The 24,917-nt window shown below is 43.4% G+C and overlaps 1 protein-coding gene across 1 annotated transcript in view; it reads left to right on the forward strand.

Annotated features, from left to right (window-relative positions):
- Window positions 1-663: 663 nt before the first annotated feature.
- The window catches only part of CLTRN (collectrin, amino acid transport regulator), a 37,112-nt gene continuing 12,858 nt past the window's right edge, over window positions 664-24,917 (forward strand). The window contains exons 1-5 of the mRNA XM_049873395.1: window positions 664-854; window positions 1,128-1,186; window positions 7,789-7,874; window positions 21,567-21,680; window positions 24,676-24,870. Of these exons, the coding sequence (XP_049729352.1) occupies window positions 797-854; window positions 1,128-1,186; window positions 7,789-7,874; window positions 21,567-21,680; window positions 24,676-24,870 (512 nt within the window). The 5' untranslated portion in view covers window positions 664-796. The remainder of the gene's footprint in view (window positions 855-1,127; window positions 1,187-7,788; window positions 7,875-21,566; window positions 21,681-24,675; window positions 24,871-24,917) is intronic.

A 24,917-nucleotide genomic window follows, 5' to 3' on the forward strand; every position in this document is an offset into this window, starting at 1 on the left:
CTTTGGTCATATTAGCAGGAGGGAGCAGCCCCTGGAGAAGGACATCGTGGTTGGTAAAGTAAAGGGTCAGTGAAAAAGAGGAAGACCTTCAACAAAATAGATTGACACAGTGGCTGCAACAGTGGGGTGAAGCGTAACAATGATTGTGAAGATGGTGCAAGACCAGGCAGTCTTTCGTTCTATTGTATAAAGGGTTGCTATGAGTCGGAACCTGCTCGACGGCACCTAACAATAACAACACACTAGACCTTAGGGCTGAACAAAACCATGGCCTTATTTGAAGGGGGAAGCTTCCCTGGGATGTTTACGTGCGGAGATGTGAGCCAGGGGGTGCCCATTCTTGGAAGGGCATCCTTTGTTCACCAGAGACAGAAAGGAGTGGTGTTTGTTTCCCAAATTGCAATAGCCAATCCATGAGGTGGATACTTTAGGCCTGAGAAGATGTGTAGTTCTCCTCAGTGAAAACCTCCAGATAGGACTCCCTGCTTTCCACCGGGTGTGTAACCACACAACAACACAAGGGGCGGGGATGATTCCGACTTGGAGTCAGCGGAGGAAACCTTCTTTTGAGGTAGAGATAGGAAAGGGTAACTAATAATCCGATGGTCAGACAGATTTTCGTAAATCACTGACAGGAGATGGGCTGCTTCGATGATGGGGTTAATCATTAAACCTCCTAGGTGGTGGCTGCCTTGTTTCTCTGATTTTCTAATCCTGTCACAGAGTGGCTAAGGCTGCTTTAAGTGGAGGGAGGATTTGTTTTCCCCGTTTGCCCTGTATTTTTCACTCTGAAAGAATGTTGTGGCCTCTGTTTTTTCTGGTGACTGCTATTCATGCTGAACTCTGTCAACCAGGTACGTTGCCTTGAAACAAAAATAAATGACTTAAGTCTTCACATCTCTAAACTGCAGGTGTGTTAAGACTCGACCATTTAGCTTGTGTCTGTTTTATGGAATTGGAAGAACACTTTTCAACATCTAAGATAACTGGGGTTAAGCTTTCGGGTGGATTTGGGCTTTTTTAATTGTAGTTCTGTGTGCTGTTGATTTCAGGTACAGTGAATATTAGGGTTTATCGGGCCTTCCTTGCTGATTTTGTGATTCTCCACTGTTGTTTCCTTTTGGCAGATGCAGACAATGCTTTCAAAGTGAGACTTAGTATCAAAACAGCTCTGGGAGATAAAGCAGTAAGTGGAGCACCGGGGGGTTTATTTTTCATTTTTCTGTCTAATAACTGTGCTTTCTCTGATAATCGGCCTCTCTGTAGAATTTTTTTTTATTCTGTATAGTTACCTAAAACTTGACTAATTTATTCCTAAAGACCTCACAGCTGCTATTTCCTTAAAGTAGAAATGTTGTTGTTGTTGTTGTTGTTGTTGTTGTGTGCCCTTGAGTCAATTCCGCCTCATAGGGACCCTGGAGGACAGAGCGGCACTGCCCCACAGGGTTTCCAAGGCTGTCAATCTTTACGGAAGCAGACTGCCGCAGCTTTCTCCCGGGGAGCCGCTGGGGGCCTTGAACTGCTGAGCTTTTGGTTAGCAGCCAAGCACTTAACCACTGCACCACCAGGGCTCCTTACCAAAGTAAAAAAAAAAAAATAGATTATAGTAAAATAGAAATTGTTAATAAAATGGTTTTGCTTAAAGTATTTAATCTTTGGTATATGCCAGAAAATACGTGAAATTTTGTATTACACACACAAAAAATTGACAAGCTTGATGATTTTTCTGGCCAGCAGGGTAGAGATGCAGGGGTGTGAGGTAGCTCTGGGTTGGGGTCTGGCCCTCATCACTGATTTGAGCTTTGTCTACCTTAGTTTTCTAATCAGTGGAAAGAGGGGATGGTTTTCTACTCTCATTAGGTCTTTCATAGCACACATTTTTTTCCAATGCTTTCCTGAAGTTTCTTCAATTCTTCTCAAAGCTCAGTGTAACAATATGAAATATATGCTTATGAATAGAAGTTAAAACATATTCATAGAGCCTAAGTGGGTATAGGAACAGTAAAGGCAGTCGAATTAATAAGACAATATTGTCTAATTCTAGTCTCAGTTTCTCAGTGTGGTCTGTGAATTTTCTTCCCTGTCAAAGGTAAAATGAAGGTGCCTCAGGCTGGAAACAAAGCTCTGCTGGTGCAAAGGTTAAGTGCTTGGCTGCTAACTGAAAGGTTGGTGGTTCAAATCCACCCAGCAGCTCCACGGGAGAAAAGACCTGGCAATCAGCTCCCATAAAAATTACAGCCTAGGAAACCATATGGGGCAGTTCTACTCTGTAGCATGGGGTTGCTATGAGTCAAAACAGACTTTAGGGCACCTAACAACAACAACAAAGAAACTTGGAGGTGTTCTGCCTTCAGGCCTAATCCACCAATGATTTATTATCCACTCGATGCGTAATAATCATTATAACAGCCAATGCTTATTGAGAACTTTGTTTGTTTTCTAGCTGGGACCTTTCTAAGCACTTCCGTCCTATCAGCTTATTTAGTCCTCAGGACTACTCTGTGAGAGTGGGAGCACAGGCAGCCCAGTCCCATTGGGCGAATGGAGAAAATGAGGCACAAAGGATTTAAGTGACTCGCTCAAGATCATAATTCAGTGAGTGGTTGAGGGAATATTTGAACCTAGACAATCTGACTGTGGAATCCACTCTCTCTAGCAGCATGTAGACTATCTCATCCCAGGATGCTCTGGGGCAGTCACCGTGCTAGATGCTGAAGATGCACTGGCAGACAAAATCTAGCTTGTCCCTGCCTTCACCGAGCTTGTAGTCTAGTGGGAGAGGTGGTTGTCAATGACATATCCACAAAACCAAATGCAACACCCTTCAGCCAAAGATTAGACAGGCCTATAATGTAAACAATAATGCATGTAGCTCAACCGTGTATACGAGACTAAGTGGGCACACAAGCCCAGGAGCAAGGACGAGAAAGCAGGAGGGTACAGGAGAGCTGGACGAATAGGATGCAGAACCTAAGGTCGAGAAGGGAAGAGTATTGACATGTCATGGGGTTGGCAACCAATGTCACAAAACAGTATGTGTATTAATCGTTTAATGAGAAGCTAATTTGCTCTGTAAACCTTCATCTAAAGCACAGTAAAAAAGTCATAAAAAATGCAAATGTGCAAGCTTGACAAGTATAAATAACAGGAAGGAGAAGTACATGGGGGCTTTGGCCTTGAGGGAAGCCTTAGGACAGGACACTTGCTGTGAGGTTTAAAGCAGGAGTAGAAGTTAACCAAGGGATGCAAGGAGGAAGGGCAGAAGAAAAGGCTTATCACACAAGGGAGCTTGGTGAGAGTGAGGGACAGAAAGGAACTGGGGTAGTGAGGAGAAGCATAGCACATGGTGAGCTTAGAGAGAAAGGAGGGGCCAGGCCAAGGAATATGTGGGTTGGATCAGGGGGTTTTGATGTTATCTTTAAAGTAACTGGGAATTTTTGCAGAAGAGATGTCATGATAGAATTAGTGTTTGGAAGACTCTTTGCCACAGTGTAGAAGGCAGATTGCAGGGGACTAGAGTGGAAGGAACCAATTACGAGGCAATTGGAGTAGTGTCAGTGAGAGGTGATGGTCCTTTGGAATACAGTGATGTTGGTGGAGAGAGGTGAAGTGATTCTAGAGCCATAGGGACAGTGTGATAAGGAAGGGACAGGGAGGTGTCAAAGGTGAAGTCCTTCTACTTATACAACTGGATTGAGAGTGGCCCACATATGAGCCAGGGAACCAGACGTGGACAAGAAAACCATGGCTTTGGTTTTGGGCATGTTGAGTTTGAAGTATCATTGACATATAGGCAGTGGACAGAGCTGGCTTGAGATATACATTCATAAGTCATTTGCATAGATGTGGTAATGAAAGCCTGGGGTAGTGCTGAGGGAAAATGTACAGAGTGATCAGAGGATGGAACCTTGAGGTCTTCTAAAACTTAAAGCCTTTATAGACGAGGATGAATCTGCAAAGAGAATGGAGGAGTGGGCAGAGGGGCAGGTGGGAAACCAGGAGCACGTTGTATCACAAAAGGGAGGAGAGTGTTTCAAGATGGAAAGTTCAAGACCATCAAATGCTGTTGAGAGGCCAAGAAAGATGAAGACTGGAATAGTGTTTATTGTGTTAAGCAATATGGAGGTCACTGGTGACTTTAAAAAAGAACAGTTTCTGTAGAGTGGTGGAGCTGGAAGGCAGATGAGGAAGTGGCTTGAGATTAAGTGAACAGTGAATATATTGGTTTCCTCTGGCTGCCATAACAAAGTACCACAAACTGGGTGGCTTAAAACAACAGAAGTTCTCTCACAGTTCTGGAGACTTCTCTCTGAAGGTCCCAGGGGAAAATCTTTCCTTGCTCTTCTAGTTTTGGTGGTCTCAGGTATTCCTTGGCTTATGGACGCATAACTCCAGTCTCTGCCTCTGACTTCACGTGGTCTTCTTCCCTCTGTGTCTGTCTGTTCATGTCTCTTCTCTTTTTATAAGGACGTCAGTCGTATTGGATTAGGGCCCACCCTACTCCAATGTGACCTAACATTGACTGACCTGTGTTTGCAAAAACCATATTTCTAAATAAGGTCATGTTCACAGGTACTAGGGGTGAAGACTCTAATCCTTTTGGGGGACACAATTCAGCCCATAACAAACATGTGAAGACAGAAGTACGGAAACTCCTTTGAGGGTTTTGACTGAGAAGGACAGGAGAGACACAGCAATATGTGGAAGAAAGGAGGATTGAGTAAAAGTAGTTTGTTTTGGCTGTTTTTTGTTTTTATTGGGGAAAGCTTGAGTGTGTTTAGAAGTAAATGGACAAGGCTTAGTAGGGAGTTGAATATACAGAAGGCAGATCCTGAGATGGGCAGAAGGGAAGCGTTCTTAATCCAGGTGGAGGGACTAGCCATCGATGAAAGAGAAGCAGCAGGTCTAGCACTTCAGGGGAGGAGGTGGATAGGATGTGTGTCTGTGGAGGAAATATTGTATCTTGGTGTCAGGAGAATGGGGGAGTATCAACTGATGACTTCAGATGTATCTATAAATCATGGAACAAGAGCATCTAGTGATAGTGAGGTATGACGAAAAGGTTTGGGATTTGGAGGCCCTGAGGAGGTTTGAAATAGTCATTGTGAAGCGAGTGAGAGAGAGAGCTGATGGAGAAATCTAAGGAATTCCTAGGCAATCTGGGAGTAAGGCATCGTGTTATAGTTACACCAATAAGCCCTGTTTTGTAACTTTCTTGGATTACACTTGATTACTCATCTAAAACATGGGGTCAACCATGGTTTAAGTGTTCTTAGATGTTCACACAAAAAGTAGGAGAGCTGGGGCATTTAGGTCCTTGGCATACATGATATTGCAATGAGGACGCAAGGTATCTGAAATGATAGAGAAATATATGCAACAAATACATCCTGCTTGTTCTGTGAAGCCACACGTGGGAGATAAAGATGTGTTCGATTCAATTTTACACATTTATTGAGCACCTATTATGTGTCAGGCATATGCACAGAAAGTAGCTAAGCTGCTACGAACATTCTTATTCTTGTTCATGTCTTTTCCATATGCTTTCTTTTTCTTGGGTATATACCCGGGAGTGGGATCACTTAGTCGTAGAGGATGCATGTGTGTAGCTTTAGCATCTCTTTCCTTATCCTCTCTTAAGTGGTCCATTTTCTCTACATCACTGCATGTGTTCACTTATATTTATTCATGAAGTCTGTCTCTGCAAATATTTGAACGCCCTAGTAGAAATATGTTAGCACCAATGTACAAGCTTTCAATCTTTTAATACTTACCCAGGATAAGCTGGTTCTGCTGACCCAATACCCAGTGTAGAAGGGCAGCAATCTTTTCCCAATCTAAATAGCTTGGGGGCTCTGTTCTGTGACCAAAACTTGACTCCTGCCCAAGATCACCAGTTAGCTCATGCTCTTGGTTTTAAGAGGAGCCAAGGAAAGGGCATGTTATCATGCAGTTTGGGCATGTTATCAGGAGGGACTAGTCCCTGGAGAAGGACATCATGCTTGGTAAAGTAGACGGTCAGCAAAAATGAGGAAGACCCTCAAGGAAATGGACTGACACAGTGGCTGCAACAATGGGCTCAAGTGTAACGACAGTTATGAGGATGGCCCAGGTCTGGGCAGTGTTTCCTTCTGTTGTACACAGGGTCACTATGAGTCAGAACAGACTCAATGGCACCTAACAACAGCAACAACAATGAAAGGACAGGAGAAGATCAGGTCAAATCCCTCCCAACGTCTGAAAACCGACTAAGTTCATGCTCTCGTGAGAGCTGCCTAGCATCTTCATTTTCACCCTCTGCAGCTTATGGTTGTCACATGCTCGCCCCATCTCCACAGGGTGCTAACAAGGCTGCCCTGTCTGAAGGGTGTCTGTGTGCTGTTTTTAACCAGACTATTTCCTTTCTCATGATTTGTTCTCACTTATTAGATTAATTCCAACTGGACTGTTGTTGTTAGGTGCCATCAAGTAGATTTTGACTCATAGCCACCCCACGTGACAGAGTAGAACTGCCTCACAGGGTTTCTTAGGCTGTCATCCTTACAGGAGTAGGCTGCCAGGTCTTTCTTCCTTGAAACTGCTGGGTGGGTTCAAACCACAACCTTTTGGTTGGCAACCCAGTGCTTGACTGCTGCGCCACCAGGGCTCCTTCCAATTGTTTTAGAGCTGCTCTTATTCCTGCTGAGTAAAACTAATTTGGAGCGGGGGGAAGGCATTATTAAAAAACAAACATCTATGCTCTGAATCAGTTAATTATTCTAAAATGCTGCATAGTATAATATGAAATGAGGAATTCGCTTTAAGAGAATCAAGGTGCAATTCCAATAGTACCTAAAGTTGACATTAAAATGCAATATTCAACACGCGTGTCAGAAAAAATAAAAAGATTGAGTTTTCTCTTGATGGTAAGATCTTATTGTAGTGTTATTTAAGGAGGAACTAAAAGAGAAAACAGCGAAGTAGAAAAGTAATTGATGGAAGTTAAATGAGTATATTATAAAGGTATTTACGGGAAAAAGTAGAAGTGCAGCCATAAACCTTCTTACTCAGAGTAACTTAGAGATTTGTTGTTTTGCTTGGGAATCATGTATTTGTAATCATCTCACTCCACACAAGGGGAGAAAGGCAGAGATAGTAGATGTCTTCCCAACTCGGAGTGAAACCAGAATCCTGACATTGTCTCCTTGACGTGCCACCATCTCTGCTCCTCCAGTTGCTCTTCTCCCCTCAGCTTTTACCACTCCCCCCGCTCCTGGTTTGGCTTCAGTTGCACTAGCTTCCTTGTTCCTTAAGAATGTCAGCCCCTTCTTGCCTCAAGGCTGCAGTTTGCTGGTAGGCTGAAAATGAAGAATGAAGGAGCCAAACACATGCACAGGCCCAAGGTTCCAGCTAAGAAAATAACAGAAAAACTTGTACTGATGTGAATAAAGGAAGGGAAGCTGGGTGGGAGTCCATTCATGAGAGAAGAGAGAAGGAGAACAAGGGAAGGACTATACCTGGCTGCGATGAAGATGTCCACGGGCCTCAATTCTTGATGGGCTACCGAGCCTGCAGGTTCTAAGGAAGATAACATCGAGGGAACACACCACACTTGGATTGTAGAATGTCCGAGAAACCCTACTCAGGACATTATGGTGGCATGTTTTAGGTCATGGTCACCAGACCTCAGTGTATGAGAGAGGGAGGGCCACAGTGGCCCCAATTAAAATGCAATGGACCATTTCTCTTCTCATCCTTCAATTTCTGCAGGCCTCTTCACTTTAATATTCTGTTTATCTTCTCTTTCAGTATGCCTGGGACACAAATGAAGAATATCTCTTCAAAGCCATGGTGGCTTTCTCCATGAGAAAAGTTCCCAACAGAGAAACAACAGAGTAAGCAAACAGTGAAAAATCCTAACTGCTTATTAAACAACAACAAAAAAATATATTAGTCGTGTATTATTTGAGATAATACATTATTTCAAAATTTGGTCTTGAAAATAAATTATTAACCTAATTTTTTGAAGAGACACGTTTTTATTGATCATTTAAAACTTTTTTGTAATCTAGCTCAGCTTACCCTTTAAATCACGTTCCAACCATGTTCTTGCCCCATAGTGTTTCCAAGGAGTGTCTGGCGGAATCGAACTGCCAACCTCTCGTTTAGCAGCCGTAGCTCTTAACCACTACGCCACCAGGGTTTCCATGCTCTTTTTAGAACAGGCAATTTGAAGATAAATATTTTTTAAAAAATACAGTTATATCTCCTAAGCAGTCTACATTTCAACTACATACCTATAATTTCTCTGGTATACATAACTAGATACATAAAAATATAAATATATACATCTATTCTAAAGAACTCTACTTTCATTTCAAAAATAATGCAAATACGTATAGATTCTATTGGTATCTCTCATAGCACTTCAATTATTTATTAAAAGCACTTAGTATGATTTTTTTATTGTACTTTAGATGAAGGTTTACAGAACAAACTAGCTTCTCATTAAATAGTACATATATTGTTTAACATTGGTTAACAAATCCACGACATGCCAACACCCTCCCTTCTTGACCTTGGGTTCCCCATTATCAGCTTTCCTGTCCCTCCTACTTTCTAGTCCTTGCCCCTGGGCTGCTGTGCCCCTTTAGTCTCATTTTGTTTTATGGGGCTGTCTAATCTTTGGCTGAGGCGGGAACCTCAGGAGTGACTTCATTACTGAGCTAAAAGGGTGTCCGCGGGCCATACTTTTAGGGTTTCTCCACTCTCTGTCAGGCCAATAAGTCTGGTCTTTTTTTGCGAGTTAGAATTTTGTTCTACATCTTTCTCCACCTCTGTCTGGAACTCTCTGTTGTGATCCCTGTAAGAGCTGTTGGTGGTGGTAGTTGGGCACCATCTAGTTGTACTTGACACAGTCTGGTGGAGGCCGTGGTAGATGTGGTCCACTAGTCCTTTGGACTAATCTTTCCCTAGTATCTTTAGTTTTCTTCATTCTTCCTTGCTCCCGAAGGGGTGAGACCAGTGGAGTATCTTAGATGGCTGCTCACAAGCTTTAAAAACCCCAGACCCTACTCACCAAAGTAGGATGTAGAACATTTTCTTTATAAACTATGTTATGCCAATTGAGTTGGATGTTCCCTGAGACCGTGGACCCCACAGCCCTCAGCTGAGTAAATCAGTCCCTCAGGGAGTTTGGATGAGTCTATGGAGCTTCCATGACCTTGCCTTGTTAGTACAATTTTTAATAGTTTTACACTTGTGTCTATTCTTTGGGAGAAATGCTAGGTCTCTGTTTGTGATGTTTGGTTCTATAAGAGGAACGTCCATTAGGATAACACTCCTGGTCTCTCTGCTCCCTTCCTCACTCCTCCCTTGCAAAGTGAAATGCCTTATCTGAATGTTGGGTTGGCAGGAGCAGGTGGGCATGGCTTCCTTTCTTTTAGGGAGCCATCCTGCCCTCAGACAGCAGGCATTCTTCACGCTGCTCCCTGTGCTAAGTACAGAATCAGGCTTGGCAGAGGTGCACCCACACCTGTGAGGCTCCTCGTTCTTTACAGCTGAGCCCCACTGGGACTGGTGGGGTGGGGCATATCATCCGTGATGTTAAATATCCTGACCTGCCCCAATTTAGCACTACCTGGTTCAGTATAGATAAACTTATCTAATTCTGGAATTTTTTTTAATTAGGAAATAAATTTCCCTGCTAATTGAAGTCATAGCCTCCAACCAGTCTCTTAATTTGGTCTCCTATCTGCTTCGTTCTTTTGTCTTAATTCTAAAATAATTCAGAACTGGGCAAAGAGAGTTGCTCTGAATTGATTTCCCTCAAACCCACAATACCTGGTGCACAGGTTGTGAATATAAAGTGTAAAATAGAAGAGTGGCATTTAGGGACCAAAATAAATGTGATACATGTACATGTATGTACATACCCACCCACTCACCCATGTATCTATGGTATATATATATACCATGGGTTAAATTATGTCCACCCAAAAATGCGTGTATCAGTTGCGCTAGGCCCTGATTCCCAGTATTGTGTGATTTTCCTATATGTTATAAATCCTGCCTCTATGATGTTAATGAGGGAGGATGAGTGGCGGTTGTGTTAGTGAGGCAGGACTCAACCTACAGGATTGGATTGTGTCTTGAGGCAATCTCTTGAGATATAAACGGTAGGACCAAGCAGAGAGACAGGGGGACCTTATACCACCAAGAAAGCAGTGCCAGGAGCAGAGCATGTCCTTTGGACCCAGGATTCCTGCAAAAAGAAGCTCTTAGTCCAGGGGAAGATTAATGAGAAGGCCAACAGAGAGAGAAAGCCTTCCCCTGGAGCTGACACCCTGAATTTGGACTTTTAGCTTACCTTACTGTGAGAAAATGAACTTCTCTTTGTTAAAGCCATCCACTTGTGGTATTTCTGTTATAGCAGTCACTAGATGACTAAGACAATATATATACACAAAATCAATTGCCACCAACTTGATTCCAACTCATGGCAACCCCGTGTATGTCGGAGTAGAACTGTGCTCCACAGGGTTTTTAATGGCTGTGATCTTTTAGAAGTAAAGTAGCAGTCCCTGGAGCTCTAGAAAATACGATGGTACCCCAGTCACTGAGAGAGCACAGTGGGATAGAAGCTGTTGCCTGCCTCTTTGCTGGGGAAGTCTCAAGGTAGAAGGCTGGCCTGGGCTGCCTGTGGTGTGGCGTGAGAGAGAGGGCGCTTGGGAGCAGGGGCACTTGAATATTTCCCGAGGGTCAAGTGGATGCTGTTGAAGAAGCTGTCTCATGGTGGTAGAGCGAGGCTGGAGGTGTCTCCTTGGAGGCAAGCTGAGGGTAGGATAGGAGCCAGAGCACATGTTCCCTGTCAGGAGAAGATGTAGTGGCCAAGTGCCCAGAGGGTCCCCAGAGGCTCCCAGATGCACTCTGATGGGGGACCAACAGGATGCCTGCCATGACAGAGGATCCCTAACAGCAAGGGAGGGGACCTCCAGAGGGCCCTGGCTAAGTAAAAGACCTTTGCCATCTTCTTCTCTGTCTGATCCCCTCCTCCATCTCCCTTTCCCATCCTTAAATGAGCCAGAAAGAGGCATGCTAGGACATGGATGTGAGGGGGGAAGGGTGCAGGGAGAGTACAGGATGGAGCCTGCCGCTCCTAGCCCTGCTCAAGCCAGGACCGGCAGAAGCAGAGAGCTGGACATGCCAGGTAGGGCCAAAGCTTTGATTGAAATTTTTATTAGACTGGCCTGAACTTTATAATAGCTGGAAGTGACTGGAAAGTTAAAAGGTCTGCTACAGATACTGCCAAGGTGTAGGGAAGGAAGGGTAGACAGAGTACCCAAAGGAATGGTGGGAGAAACATAAACCTCTTTCCTGATTGTGGCCTGCTAAGGCCAGCCTGTTGGATGGCATTGCTGTAGTTGAACCCATTGTCGTTGTTAGGTGCCGTCAAGTTGGTTCAGACTCATAGCGACCCCATGTAAAACAGAACAAAACACTGCCCAGTCCTGTGCCATCCTCCCAATCATTGCTATGTTTGAGCCAATTGTTGCAGCCACTGTGTCAATTCATCTGGTTGAGGCTCTTCCTCTTTTGTTGAATGTCTACTTTACCAAGCATGGTGTCCTCCTCCGGGGACTGGTCCCTCCTGATAAAAAAAAGAAATTTTTTTTTTTCTCCTGATAACATGTCCAAAATATGTGAGACGAAGTCTCGCCATCCTCCCTTCTAAGAAACATTCTGGCTGTACTTCTTCCAGGACAGATTTGTTATTCTGGCAATCCATGGTATATCCAATATTCTTTGCCAACACCACAGTTCAAAGGCATCAATTCTTCGGTCTTCCTGGTTCATTGTCCAGCTGCTGCGTGCATATGAGGTGATTGAAAATACCTTAGCTTGGGTCAGGTGAACCTTAGTCCTCAAAGTGGTATTTTTACTTTTTACCACTTTAAAGAGGCCTTTTGCAACAGATTTGCTCAATGCAATGCATTGTTTGATTTCTTGACTGCTGCTTCCGTGGGCATTGATTGTGGATCAAAGTAAAATGAAATCCTTGACAACCTCAATATTTTCTCCATTTATCATGATGTTGCTTATTGATCTAGTTGTGAGGATTTTTATTTTATTTATGTTAAGGTGTAATCCATTCTGAAGGCTGTAGACTTTGATCTTCATTAGTAAGTGCTTCAAGTCCTCTTCACTTTCAGCAAGCAAGGGTGTGTCATCTGCATACGGCAGGTTAATGAGTCTTCCTCCAATCCTGATGCCCCATTCTTCTCCATATACTCCAGCTTCTCGGATTATTTGCTTAGCATACAGATTGAATAAGTATGGTGAAAGGATACAACCCTGACGCACATGTTTTCTGATTTTAAACCACAAAGTATCCGCTTGTTTTGTTTGAACAACTGCCTCTTTCTTGGCCTATGTACAGGTTCCTCATGAGTGCAATTAAGTGTTCTGGAATTCCCATTGTTTGCAATGTTTGTTATGATCCATACAGTTGAATGCCTTAGCATAGTCAATAAAACACAGCAAACATCTTTCTGGTATTCTCTGCTTTCAGCCAAGATCCATCTGACATCAGCAATGATATCCCTGGTTCCATGTCCTCTTCTGAATCTGGCTTGAATTTCTGGAAGTTCCCTGTCAATGTACTGCTGCAACTGCTTTTGAATTATCTTCAGCAAAATTTTACTTGAGTGTGATATTAAGGATATTGTTCAATAATTTCCCCATTCTGTTGGATCACCTTTCTTTGGAATGGGCACAAATATGGATCTCTTCTAGTCGGTTGGCCAGGTAGCTGTCTTCCAAATTTCTTGGCACTTCCAGCGTTGGATCCATTTATTGAAACATCTCAATTGGTATTCTGTCAATTCCTGGAGCCTTGTTTTTCACCAATGCCTTCAGTGCAGCTTGAACTTCTTCCTTCAGTAGCATCAGTTCTTGATTATATGCTACCCCCTGAAATGGTTCAACGTTGACCAGTTCTTTTTGGTACAGTGACTCTATGTGTTCCTCCATCTTCTTTTGATGCTCCCTGTATCATTCAGTATTTTGCCCATAGAATCCTTCCAAATAGCAACTTGAGGCTTGAATTTTTTCTTCAGTTCTTTCAGCTTGAGAAATGCAGAACATGTTCTTCCCTTTTGGTTTTCTAAGTCTAGGTCTTTCCACATCCCATTATAATACTTTACTTTGTCTTCTTCATCTGCCCTTCGAAGTCTTTTGTTGAGCTCCTTTACTTCCAACCAGTCTCTTGATTTGGTCTCCTATCTGCTTCATTTTTTTTTTGTCTTAATTCTAAAATAATTCAGAACTGGGCAAAGAGAGTTGCTCTTAATTGATTTCCCTCAAACCCACTTCATTTCTCCCATTTGCTTTAGCTACTCTACGTTCAAGAGGAAGTTTCAGAGTCTCTTCTGACATCCGTTTTGGTCTTTTCTTTCTCTCCAGCCTTTTTAATGATCTTTTGCTTTCTTCATGTATGATGTCCTTGATGTCATCCCCCAACTCGTCTGGTCTTTGGTCATTAGTGTTCAATGGGTCAAATCTTTTCTTGACGTGGTCTCCAACTTCAAGTGGGATGTATTCCTGGCATAGTAGACCATGTGATTGTCTGATTCAAAATGGCCAATACCAGTCCATTTTAGCTCACTAGTGCCTTGGATATCAATCTTTATGTGCTCAATTTCATTTTTTATGACTTCCAGTTTTCCAAGATTCATACTTCATACATTGCACATTCTGATTATTAACGGATGTTTGCAGCTGTTTCTTCTCATTTTGAGTTGTGCTACATCAGCAAATGAAGGTCCCAAAAGCTTTACTCCATCCACATCATTAAGGTCGATTCTACTTTGAGAAAGCAGCTCTTTCCCATTTGTATATTGAGTGCATTCTAACCTGAGGGGCTTATCTTCTGGTACTATATCAGACAATGTTCTGTTGCTATTCATAAAGTTTTCGCTTGCCAATTTTCTTAAAAGAAAGTTGCCAGGTCCTTCTTCCTAGTCTGTCTTAGTCTGGAAGCTCTGCTGAAACCTGTCCACCATGTGTAACTCTGCTGGTATTTGAAATACTGGTGGCATAGCTTCCAGCATCACAGAAACACATAAGCTCCCACAGTATTACAAACTTACAGATGAGTGGTGGAGTTGGATCTATAGGATTAAGTAACCTCTTGTGAAAGCCTACTATGTGCCAGGCACTGATGTAAGATGAAGGATAAGATCAGGACCCATACTGCACAGGTCCTCTACCACAGCTGGCTGTGGTAGAAATTGTAGGAAGATGGTCTAAATGTGACGGAAACATTGCAACTCTTTGAAGACATTATTTAGAAATCTTACTGTCAAGTGTTTTTTTTTTTGTTGTTGTTATTTGCCGGTTTTTCTTAAAAGCAAAATGGAAGATGAATTTAAGCCATAATAGAAAGTTCTGGTTTCAGTATGGTGTGTTACTTGAGTACTTAGTAGTCCCTGGGTGGTGAAAATGGCTAATGCTCTCAGCTGCTAACCAAAAGGTTGGAGGTTCAAGTCTACCCAGAGGCTCCTCAGAAGAAAGGGTTGGAGATCTCCTTCCAAAAACATCGGCCATTGAAAACTCTATGGAGTATAGTTGTACTATGACACACGCAGTGTCTCCTTGAGTTGGAGTCGACTCAAAGGCAACTGACAATGGTGGTAGTTGAGTACTTGGGACTCAAGTCACATGACCTAATGGACTTGAGACTTGGCTTAAAGATGGCAAGCAGGTATTTTTGATAAAATTTAGGCCAGGTAAACGAAAGCAATTTCATATAAGTTCTAAAATGTTGAAAGTAGTTTCTAAGAAAACTGTAAGTTCAAAGTTTAGTTTATTTCCCAGGTAAACTGGAAAATGTATCTGCCCAGTTTACTTAAATATTGGCTTTTAGGATATTGTTTTTAAAAAATCATTTTTAGCAAGAGAGCTGGAGGTTTAATTTAGGCATAGCATTGTCTCTGCCTGAAATGGTATAAAGCATGTAACGGAAGGAACAACACACTATTGTATCCATGGTAAGGGGATTAACGGTCTTGTGCTTGTAAAACAACCACCGGCTTCTATTGAGTCCTTTTGATTTCCAGAAACAAGAGCCCAATTCTTAGCACCCCTGGAATGATTTGGCCCTCTCTGATGCCACTGACGAGAAATGGCCATGGAGCCAATTCTGAGAAGATTACACTAGACCAGGGCTCCCCACAGTTGAGGAAAGGGAGTGGACATTTTTACCTCTTTTAGTGATTGGCTTAAGGAAGCCATTTGTGTATGTGTGAATATCATGGCTTTATAAAAAAGAAAAAAAACTGCTGAAACTGATTATTGAGGTGAATTCAAAAAGCTCCATCAGACCCATCTATCTTTAAAATTTTAGAAATGTAGTTTTCCCATTAGTTGTATTAATGGCATTTCAGCTTGCTTTTTACATGAAAACATGTTTTGTTCAATAAACACTTGTTGGTTGATAAGTTTTCATTCTGTGAAAATCTTTGAGAATGTACTGAGTAGTAACATTTGGAAAAAAGACCATAGAAGAAGTCATACTCTAGTCGTACGTAAACGGTAGGCTATAATTGGAAAGAATTTGTATCCTTTGGTTGCAATATAAATTATTTAGCCACTGAACTCTGTACATCATTCTTTCTTTTACTTTCTGTTTAGCACCAACTTTCTGTCCTTATGTTTACACTTCTTCTTGGCTACCCCCTTGCACTATATTCAGGGGTCCTCTTTTACTACAAATTTTTGTATATTATTAGTGTCCCTGAATGTTTATATCTGGGTAAGAAAATTTAGAGAAAGAATCTCCCTCCCTTCTTCTTCCCTTTTCTATTACTGCAACCCCTGTCCAATTTACTTTCTCAGGGAGTCTCTCTGGGAAAAATTTCAGAAACAGTGAGATGTCAACTCATCCATCCATCCATCCATCCATCCATCCATCCATCCATCCATCCATCCATCCATCCATCCATCCATCCATCCATCCATCCATCCATCCATCCATCCATCCATCCATCCATCCATCCATCCATCCATCCATCCATCCATCCATCCATCCATCCATCCATCCATCCATCCATCCATCCATCCATCCATCCATCCATCCATCCATCCATCCATCCATCCATCCATCCATCCATCCATCCATCCACCCATCCACCCACCCACCCATCCACCCATCCATCCATTTCACGATCCCGCAGTGAATGCCCACTGGGTCATGCTTCAGGAATACATGGGTCACAGGACAGGAAAGATTTGGCTCTTACCCTCATGTTTCCAAGGCCCAGAGAAATCTATTGTGTTGCAGATGGACAAAATATTTCATAGTTTTCCAGGTGACCTTTCTAGCTGATAAAATTAAAAAGGTGTGTCCTTTATTTGAAGAACATGAAGTTTAAATCTGGGCAGGATTAGGAACACCCCTGACAAAGATTGGGGACAAACCTCATGAAATGTAGAAGCTCTCTGTACTACCTATACTCCTCCCTGTCCTAGGTATATTTTCAGACTGGGCACAGAGTCTGCTTATGTGCGAATTCTGGCATCTCAAAGATGCGAGCACATAAGAAACCATTTTGGTATCTTATGTTCTGGTGGGCTTAAGACACTGTGGCTTTGGTCTTCCAAGGGCCTTAATATCATGCAGCTCCTTCACCTGGCATTTATGGAATTATAGACTCTAAATGGCCTTGTAGCAGGAACTCTATTCCAAATCATCCCTAACCATGTTGGCTCATTAAATTTAGCTCTTAACAAATATTTGTGAAGGAATGAAGCATGTTTAACACCTTGGCTCTTAAACCAAGGGCCTGTCTATTGGAATACAGCGGACACAAGGCAATAGTGGCCCCACCAACCCATTTCTCTCTCTTCTTCTACCCTAACCTTGTGGCAGGATATTCTGCTGGTGAATACAGCATGAAATGGCCATGGTAGAAGTAGCTTCCCATTGCCTGGGGTTTATCTCTTGTTGGGCCTCAGTTTCTTGCTTTTGGGGGAGCCAAGACATCAGATTCATAAAGTATCATCCAAACAAGTAGGAAGCCCCAGTCCATGCATGTGTCTTGGTCTTTTTATACAACCTTTGCCTTGTGCCTGTGTTCAGAAGCAGGCGTGTGCATCCCTCTGGCCCATTACCCAGAAAGCTGCTAATTTAAAAAGTGAGATTATTAATTACAAGTTCAACTGTCTGTAGCAGAACAAAATAGAAACACTTCTCTGTACTTATATTTCTGTGGTTGACATTTGCTGAGCACAAGGTTACTTTTTTTTTCTTTTCTTAAAGTCTTAGATGAGTCACTTTACATCACTGGGCAGAACCATCACATAAGACAAATGTTCATTCTTCTGTTGATGAAGACCCTTAGCAGCTAATAAAACTATTCACCTTTTTTCTTAATATCTGTCTTGGAGAAATGATGGAAATGGTGCTATTTAAAAACACTGGTACAGTGGGCAGTGTAATAATAAATACTTGATGCATTTCAATACATAAAAGAACTATTTTTTTTTTTATTTTAGATCGTTATTAAGACCACCCTTAAAGTGAATGGGGCCAATATCTTGCATTCGAAAACAGCTCTTTATTATTTGCAAAACATATAAATACCTGTTACCTCTTTATCAATGTAACCAATAAGAATTGTTCATTAATCCATTGCCTAGTTTTTATCTTGTAGTTTATTTTACTGTGTCCAGGAAACTTTTTCAATAACTGTTTTGCTTCTGTATGTGTTTGTGTGTATGTGTGCATAAAATTTGAAATAATTTTGAATTTACATAAGAGTTGCAAAAATAATACACAGAGAACCTTTTGACTAATGGTTCTCAACCTGGGTGCATTTTGTCCTCTTACCCCTCCCAAGAATATTTGGAAATGTCTGGAGACATTTTTGGTTTTTGCAGCTGGGAGATGTACCTGGCATCAGGTGGGTAGAGGCCAGAGATGCTGCTAAACATCCTACAAAGCACAGGACAGCTCCATCACAAAGAATTATCCTGCCCAAGTATTGATAGTGATGAGGTTGAGAAACCCTGGCCGCCGATCTTTTGGTTTAGCAGCCAAACTCTTAACCACAAATCTGTTGCTGTTGGGTCTATTCTGACTCATACAGACCCTAGAGGACAGAGTAGAACTACCCCATAGGGTATCCAAGGAGCGGCTGGTGGATATGAACTGCCAACCTTTTGGTTAGCAGCCAAGCTCTTAACCACTGTGCCACCAGGGTTCTACCCAAAAAACCAAACCAAACCTGTTGCTGTGGAGTCAATTCTGACTCATACCGACCCTGTAAAACAGAATAGAGCTGCCCCATAGAGTTTCCAAGGAGTGCCTGGTGGATTCAAACTGCCAACCTTTTGGTTAGCAGCCATAGCACTTAACCACTATGTCACCAGGATTTCCAGGCCTACTAAACCAAACCCACTAAAAAAAAAAAAAAAAAAAAAAAAAACCCACTAGGGCTCCCTAAAACTGCACAAGTTTGCTAATTTCTGCCAGTAGGGGTCGCTGTGCCTCAGTACTTCTTCACTGCCTCAATTCCTGACTTTCTCCCCACCCTCACCTCCCTCCCCCAGCTCCACCACCACCCCTTCCCTCCAAGGTATTTGGCAAAGCCTGGAGACATTTTGCTTGTCACAGCTGTGGATGTGCTACTGGCACCTGCTGAATAGAGGTCAGGGATGTTGCTAAAAACTCTACGATGCACAGGACAGCTCCCCACCCTTCCATCTCCCTCCCACCAAAAATGATCAGCTCAACATGTAAATACTGCCCAGATTGAGAAACTGTCCTGTAGATGAAATCTTAACGTATGCGATGAGAAAGATTATGACCATCTCTGTGATAATAAAAGACTCCTCTCATTATTACTGTTAATATGATTTTTAATAAGAACATTTAACGGTTCAAACTGGGGAAGTAGGGACGGTAGGGACAGAAGCATGTCTTCCTGGCCTGTGGGTGCCCAGGCAAAAGGAAGGAGGAAGTGAGTCAGCCTGGGGAAGGCTGCATGGGTTTTGATATCACTCATGCCTCTTCAGTGTGGGCTCTGCAGGGTGAGAACAGGTGGGTCAGGGACTTGGCAGACCTGCGGCTGGAGCGGTAGAAGGTGACCTTCTGGTGTCAGTGACCCACCTCAGGGTGAAGCAGGGGTCAGCAGGAGGAAAGAACTTTGGGCTTGGGTCTCAGGTGGTGGATGGCAGGGCCCTGACTCTCAGGAGCCAAAAAGGCCAGCAGGCTGGTTTGCTCAGGGGTCAATGGAGGCAGGCATCTTCACCACAGCAGGCTGGGTGGCAGAAGGAAGCGGCTGGGCTGCAGTGGGGGACCCCTGGGCGGCAGGCTGGAGGACAGTCTTCTTGTCACAGATGCTGCAGCTCCAGGACCTGGGGCCTCTGTTCAGCGGGCCTCGCCTGGGCACGAAGGCACGGACCACGCCATTCCTCACTACGGGCCTGAAGGCAGACCGCCTGGCCTCTGGGCTGCGCCTCCCTCTCTTGTCGTCGGTGACCTCAAACCACAGGGGCCCGTCGAACTTCTTCTTCCCCTTGTTGCACTGGCTGAGGGCCTGCAGCACGGCCTCCTTGGCACAGGGGTCCTGGCACTGCTCAGACGGGGGGCACATGGCATAGAGGGCGCCCGGGGCTTGGATGGTGGCAGGGCCTCTTCTGCGTCCCGGGGGGGCAATCTGGACCGTCACCGGGCTCCAGATGCGGCTGGGGTTGAGGGCGGCCCACAGCTGGTGCCTCAAGTAGGTCTCCCAGGCGGAGGAGAGGTCCGGCCCACCGGGGGCCTGCGGGGGCAGCTTGTTGGGGAAGCCCCTCCAGGCCTTGGACACCAGCACCTTCCGCAAATTGACATGCTCCCAGCCTGGCGGGATCTTGGGGAGTGGCCGAGTCCGCTGCCAGCGCCCAGGGTAGAGATAGTCGGTGCAGCGAGGGGCCCAGGTGGGCCTGGGTCGCGGGGACCAGTGCCCCTGGGCAGGGGGTGGCGACGCGGTCTTGGGCTTGGGCGGGTGCAGGTAGTAGCCCAGGTAGTTGCCGAGGTAGCTGCTCAGATAGTTGCCCATGAGCGCAGTGCAGAGGGCTCGGCGGTTCGAGAAGGGATCAGGCTTCCAGAAGTTCCCGACGCCTGCCTACAAACAGGCAGATTCGAATTCCCAGAGTTCCTGCGACCGTTGGCATTGGAGCGAAAGGACAGCTTGCGGCGTCGGGGGAGGGGGGGCTCAGGCCCCTCTGGCCACGTGGCTGGCCATGCGGCGGGACAGCACTGTACAAACACGAGGACATCACAGATGACACGAGGACATCACAGATCCCAGCAGCAGCCTCCCCCCGCCCCGCCCCGCGTAATCTGAGGGACGTGGGAAGCTCAAGTTGTCCTTCCCACTGCGGGTCCCAGGCGTCTGGCTCTGGGCAGACGGTCCGAAGAGTTGCCTCCATTGTTGTACTACATTTAAAGGGAGAAATGATAATGTTTTCTACCAGGAAATTCTAGATTGCAGTGCCAACCTATTGAAAATAGGGTATTCTCTGTCATCATGTAATTGAACGTAATACACTTGAATGGTCTTTTAAAAACAAATAATTGAATTATTATTGTTACTATTACTCTTTTAGTGAACGTGATGTATGTTTCATTCTTCTAGAAAGATGGTTAATGTCACTTTTTTTTTTCTTTACAATGTAGCTCTTAGGGAAATGGTGTAAGGGGCTGATAATTTATCATTTAGCACTGGCAATGCCGATTTAATGTGGACTGTCCTATAATTTTCAGCCTTCATATGTTGATATGTAGATCGTCTTCTCTTTGAACATTAATCCAATTTCTCTATTTCTATTTGTACTGGTAAACATAGATTAGAGTAAGTCACATTTCCCGCTTACAGTCAAAAAACACCTGCCTACAAAACACAGTGTTCAAAGGCTACTGGGTAACTGATTATAGCACTCAGTTTCAGAGATCTGTTCAAGGTGGGTATGAAACAAACCGTTCTTCAGAACTTTTTCCTCAGATGGACCTGCACAAGGCATGTCTTGGGCCTGACACCATGTTGGGATGGGTGAGGGGCAGATACAGAGGCTGACACAGTATTGAATCCAAGAGCAGACAAAGGATTCTGCCCAGGAGCTGGAGGCGATGGCTGAATGGTGAGGACACAGCAGAGAGCTGAATGAGGAAGCATCCAAAGGCTTCTGAGGGCAGAGAGGGGCCGAGTGTTGGGGAAGCAGAGTGCTGTCAACCAAGAGGTAACAGGGAATGAGACCCTACTCTTTCACTCACTAATTCCACTTATTTGTTTACTCATTCATTCATTCATTTACGGCATATTCCATATTTAAGGAATGATCCCTAAGTATATAAGCTTGAAATAAAAAAAAAATTTTCTCTGATAGAATTTTCTTTTTAGTAAGACATTTCTTTATAATGGTGGAAATGACTTTTCGTATGCAGCTGAAAGCCTTCTTAAGATGACAACAGCATCAGGGTAGACCATCAGATGCCACGTGGTATGATTTTCTGATCATGTATTTTTTCTTTCCACTGTCTGCAGAATTTCCCATGTCCTACTTTGCAATGTAACCCAGCGGGTGTCATTCTGGTTTGTGGTTACAGACCCTTTGAAAAAGTACACCCTTCCTGCTATGGAAGTCCAGTCAGCCATAAGGTAATCACTGCTAAGTATGCTTTCTACTGAGATATCAGCTTGTTGATTAATCCATTTTGAAGTCTCTGTTTCTTCCCCTCTTCACATTTCACTCAATTATCAAGAGGTCAGGGGTGAAAGATTTCATTTCATTAATTGATATTAGAGAATAGTGTAGGGCAGTAGTTCTCATCCAAGGGCAATTTGGCTCCAGGGAGAATTTGGCAATGTTTGGAGACATTTTTGGTTGTTACAACTGAAGGTGGCACTGACATTGAGGAGGCAGAGGGCAGGGATGCTTCTAAACATCCTACTGTGCACAGGACAGCCCCCTTGCCAAAGAATTATTCCATGCCAAATGTTAAGAGTGCTGTGGCTGAGAAACCCTGATTTAAAGATTAGCTAAGAACGTTTAGTTCTATCTTCTTTTGCTGAGCACACCTTGTATATTAATGCAGAGAAGAAGGTGCTCTTTGTGCTTTCCTCTCATCATGTGTAAAATGGAGTTATTTATAGTACCTCTCACAGAGCTGTCAAGATGCTTAAATGACAGGGATGAATTACCCAGTAAGTAAGGCATGCACTCTAGTGCACAATTTCACCAGTACAATTTTACCTGTTTTTTTACCACATCTTTGATGTGATGAAACCCACGTGAAATTGTATACTACAGATTAGTAAGTAAGCACAAGTAAGCCCATGCATACCTTGCTTACTTGGTAAACTGCCCCTGTTAAATGAGTTAATAAATGTAAGGAGTTTTGAGGGGCAAGTCATGTCTTCATATTTCTTAGGTCTCTAAGGACTTGCCTATTTTAGTCAATGTACAGCCTTTACATCTTAACAGATATATTTTCTTTAAAAGGTAAAATCATGACTCTGATTAAATTAAAAAATGAATGCCTATCAAAGATTTTATTATCTCAATAATTGATGAGGGAACTAGTAATACATTAAAACCGGTTCAAAGGAGAATTCACAGGACCACCAGAATCCCCAATTGGAGCCAATCACCACAGAGAGCTAAATCCTCGAACTTCACCCCAAACTTTCATCTACCTCCTCACATTCATTGAAGCTTGGTTTAACCCCCCCAAAACAAAAACCAAACCCATTACCATATAGTCGATTCCAACAGAGTAGAGCTGCTCCATTGAATTTTCTTGGCTGTAATTTTTATGGAAGCAGATTGTTAGGCCTTTCTTCTGGTGGGTGGGTTTGAACTGCCAACCTTTAGGTTAGTAGTCAAGCACAAAGCACTTGCACCACCCAGAGACCTCTGGTTTGCCCCCCTCCCAGTGCCTTTATTTCCATGCAGCCCTCCCCGTTCACAAGGCTTGAACCAAATCCCTTTTCACATGAAATAACGACATTCCTCTTCCTCCCTAAGTGGTGGGCCTCACTTCATATGCAGGAAATAATAAATGGTGAAATGCATTTATAAATAGATAGGCCAGTCTATCCACTGGGCAGTAATCGATTATGTTTCACCAGACACAATCCATGGGATTTTTCTATGGAAAAAAAATTTTTCATTATGTCTGTTCTCTACAACTTAAAGATTTGCAAAACACCTCAAAGATAATAAAAGGTGGCAGTTGAGCAGATGGGTGTACTGGGCTGCAGAGTCAGTAATCTTTTTTGCCCATTGCAAGTCATTCTCAATTTTTCCTGATAGTCTCCCCTCTCCTGTGATCATACAAATTTTTAAAAGTGAAACATATTCTTATATCTAAGAAGCAGAAGGACGCAATTTGTGTTTATTTCAGTGAATGTGCACTTCATGTGTCAGAACTTCAAGTGTTGGCCATGACTGATGTTGGGCGAGGGCTAGACAATGAAAAAGGAAGACCAAAGAAGAATCGACACCTTAGAATCATGGTGTTGGCAAAGAATATTGAATATGCCATGGACTGCCAGAAGAATGAACAGATCTGTCTTAGGATAAATACAACCAGAATACTCCTTAGAATCGAGGATGGTGAGACTTTGTCTTGCTTACTTTGGACATGTTATTAGGAGGGACCAATCCCTGGAAAAGGACATCATGCTTGGTAAAGTAAAGGATGAGTGAAAAAGAGGAAGACCCTGGACAAGATGGATTGCCACAGTGGCTACAACCACACCAAAAACCCAAACCTGTTGCCATCGAGTCGATTCTGACTCATAGCGACCCTGTAGGACAGAGTAGAACTCCCCCATAGGGTTTCCAAGGAGCACCTGGTGGATTTGAACTGCCAACCTTTTGGTTAGCAGCCGTAGCTCTTAACCACTACACCACCAGGGTTTCCGTGGCTACAACAATGGGCTTAAACATTACCTACTATTGTGAGGATGCCACAGGACCAGGTAATGTTTCATTCTCTTATACATGGGCCGCTATGAATCAGAGCTGACTTAACGGCACCTGACAACAACAAAAACACATTATTAGGCCATTGACCTGGGATGTCCCATGAAACCATGACCCTAAACCTTCAAACTAAGGAACCAAATCCCATGAGGTCTTTGGTTGTACATAAGCAGCCTCAGCAGCTACCCCCCTTTTTTTGGTCGTTGTTATAAATATATCACACAACTTTTACCAATTCAACTTTTTACAGGTGTACAACTTATTGACAGCAATTATGATCAGCTGTGTAACCCCATAGGGCTCTTGGTATTTATATAAACTACCTTAAGAAGAGTTCTGTGATTCTAATCTAGAAGCTTACCTCTCAGGAAAGAAAACATGGTGGACAGAACTCAAAGCTTAGGACTTCTGGTTACTTCTAGGGCATTCGCAACAGTGGAGGGCAGCAGTGCATTGACTAGCACCTCCCTGGCCAGCAGTACTGTAACCAAAAAAAAAAAAAAAAGAAAGAAAATCACAGCTTGAGTGCCTTCCGCGAACTTTCTAGTCAACGCTTTGTTTATAGAGATATTTATAAAACATGGAGGGGCAGGTCTGTACTTTCTGCTTCTAACATGTTTTCATTTCTTGTTTTGTTTCCTTTGAAATATCAATGCACTTTAGAATGAGTAGGAACCGGATCAACAATGCCTTCTTTTTGAATGACCAGACTCTGGAATTTTTAAAAATCCCTTCCACTCTTGCACCACCCTCTGACCCGGCTGTGCCCATCTGGATTATTGTATTTGGCGTGATATTTTGCATCGTCATCGTTGCAATCACAGTACTGATTTTATCAGGGATCAGGCAGCATAGAAGGTAAGAGATTTAAAGGGAGTAATTTAAAGAGCATTTTTCCTATTTCC

This window comes from Elephas maximus, chromosome X (genome assembly GCF_024166365.1).
Source record: "Elephas maximus indicus isolate mEleMax1 chromosome X, mEleMax1 primary haplotype, whole genome shotgun sequence".
Lineage (NCBI taxonomy): Eukaryota > Metazoa > Chordata > Mammalia > Proboscidea > Elephantidae > Elephas > Elephas maximus.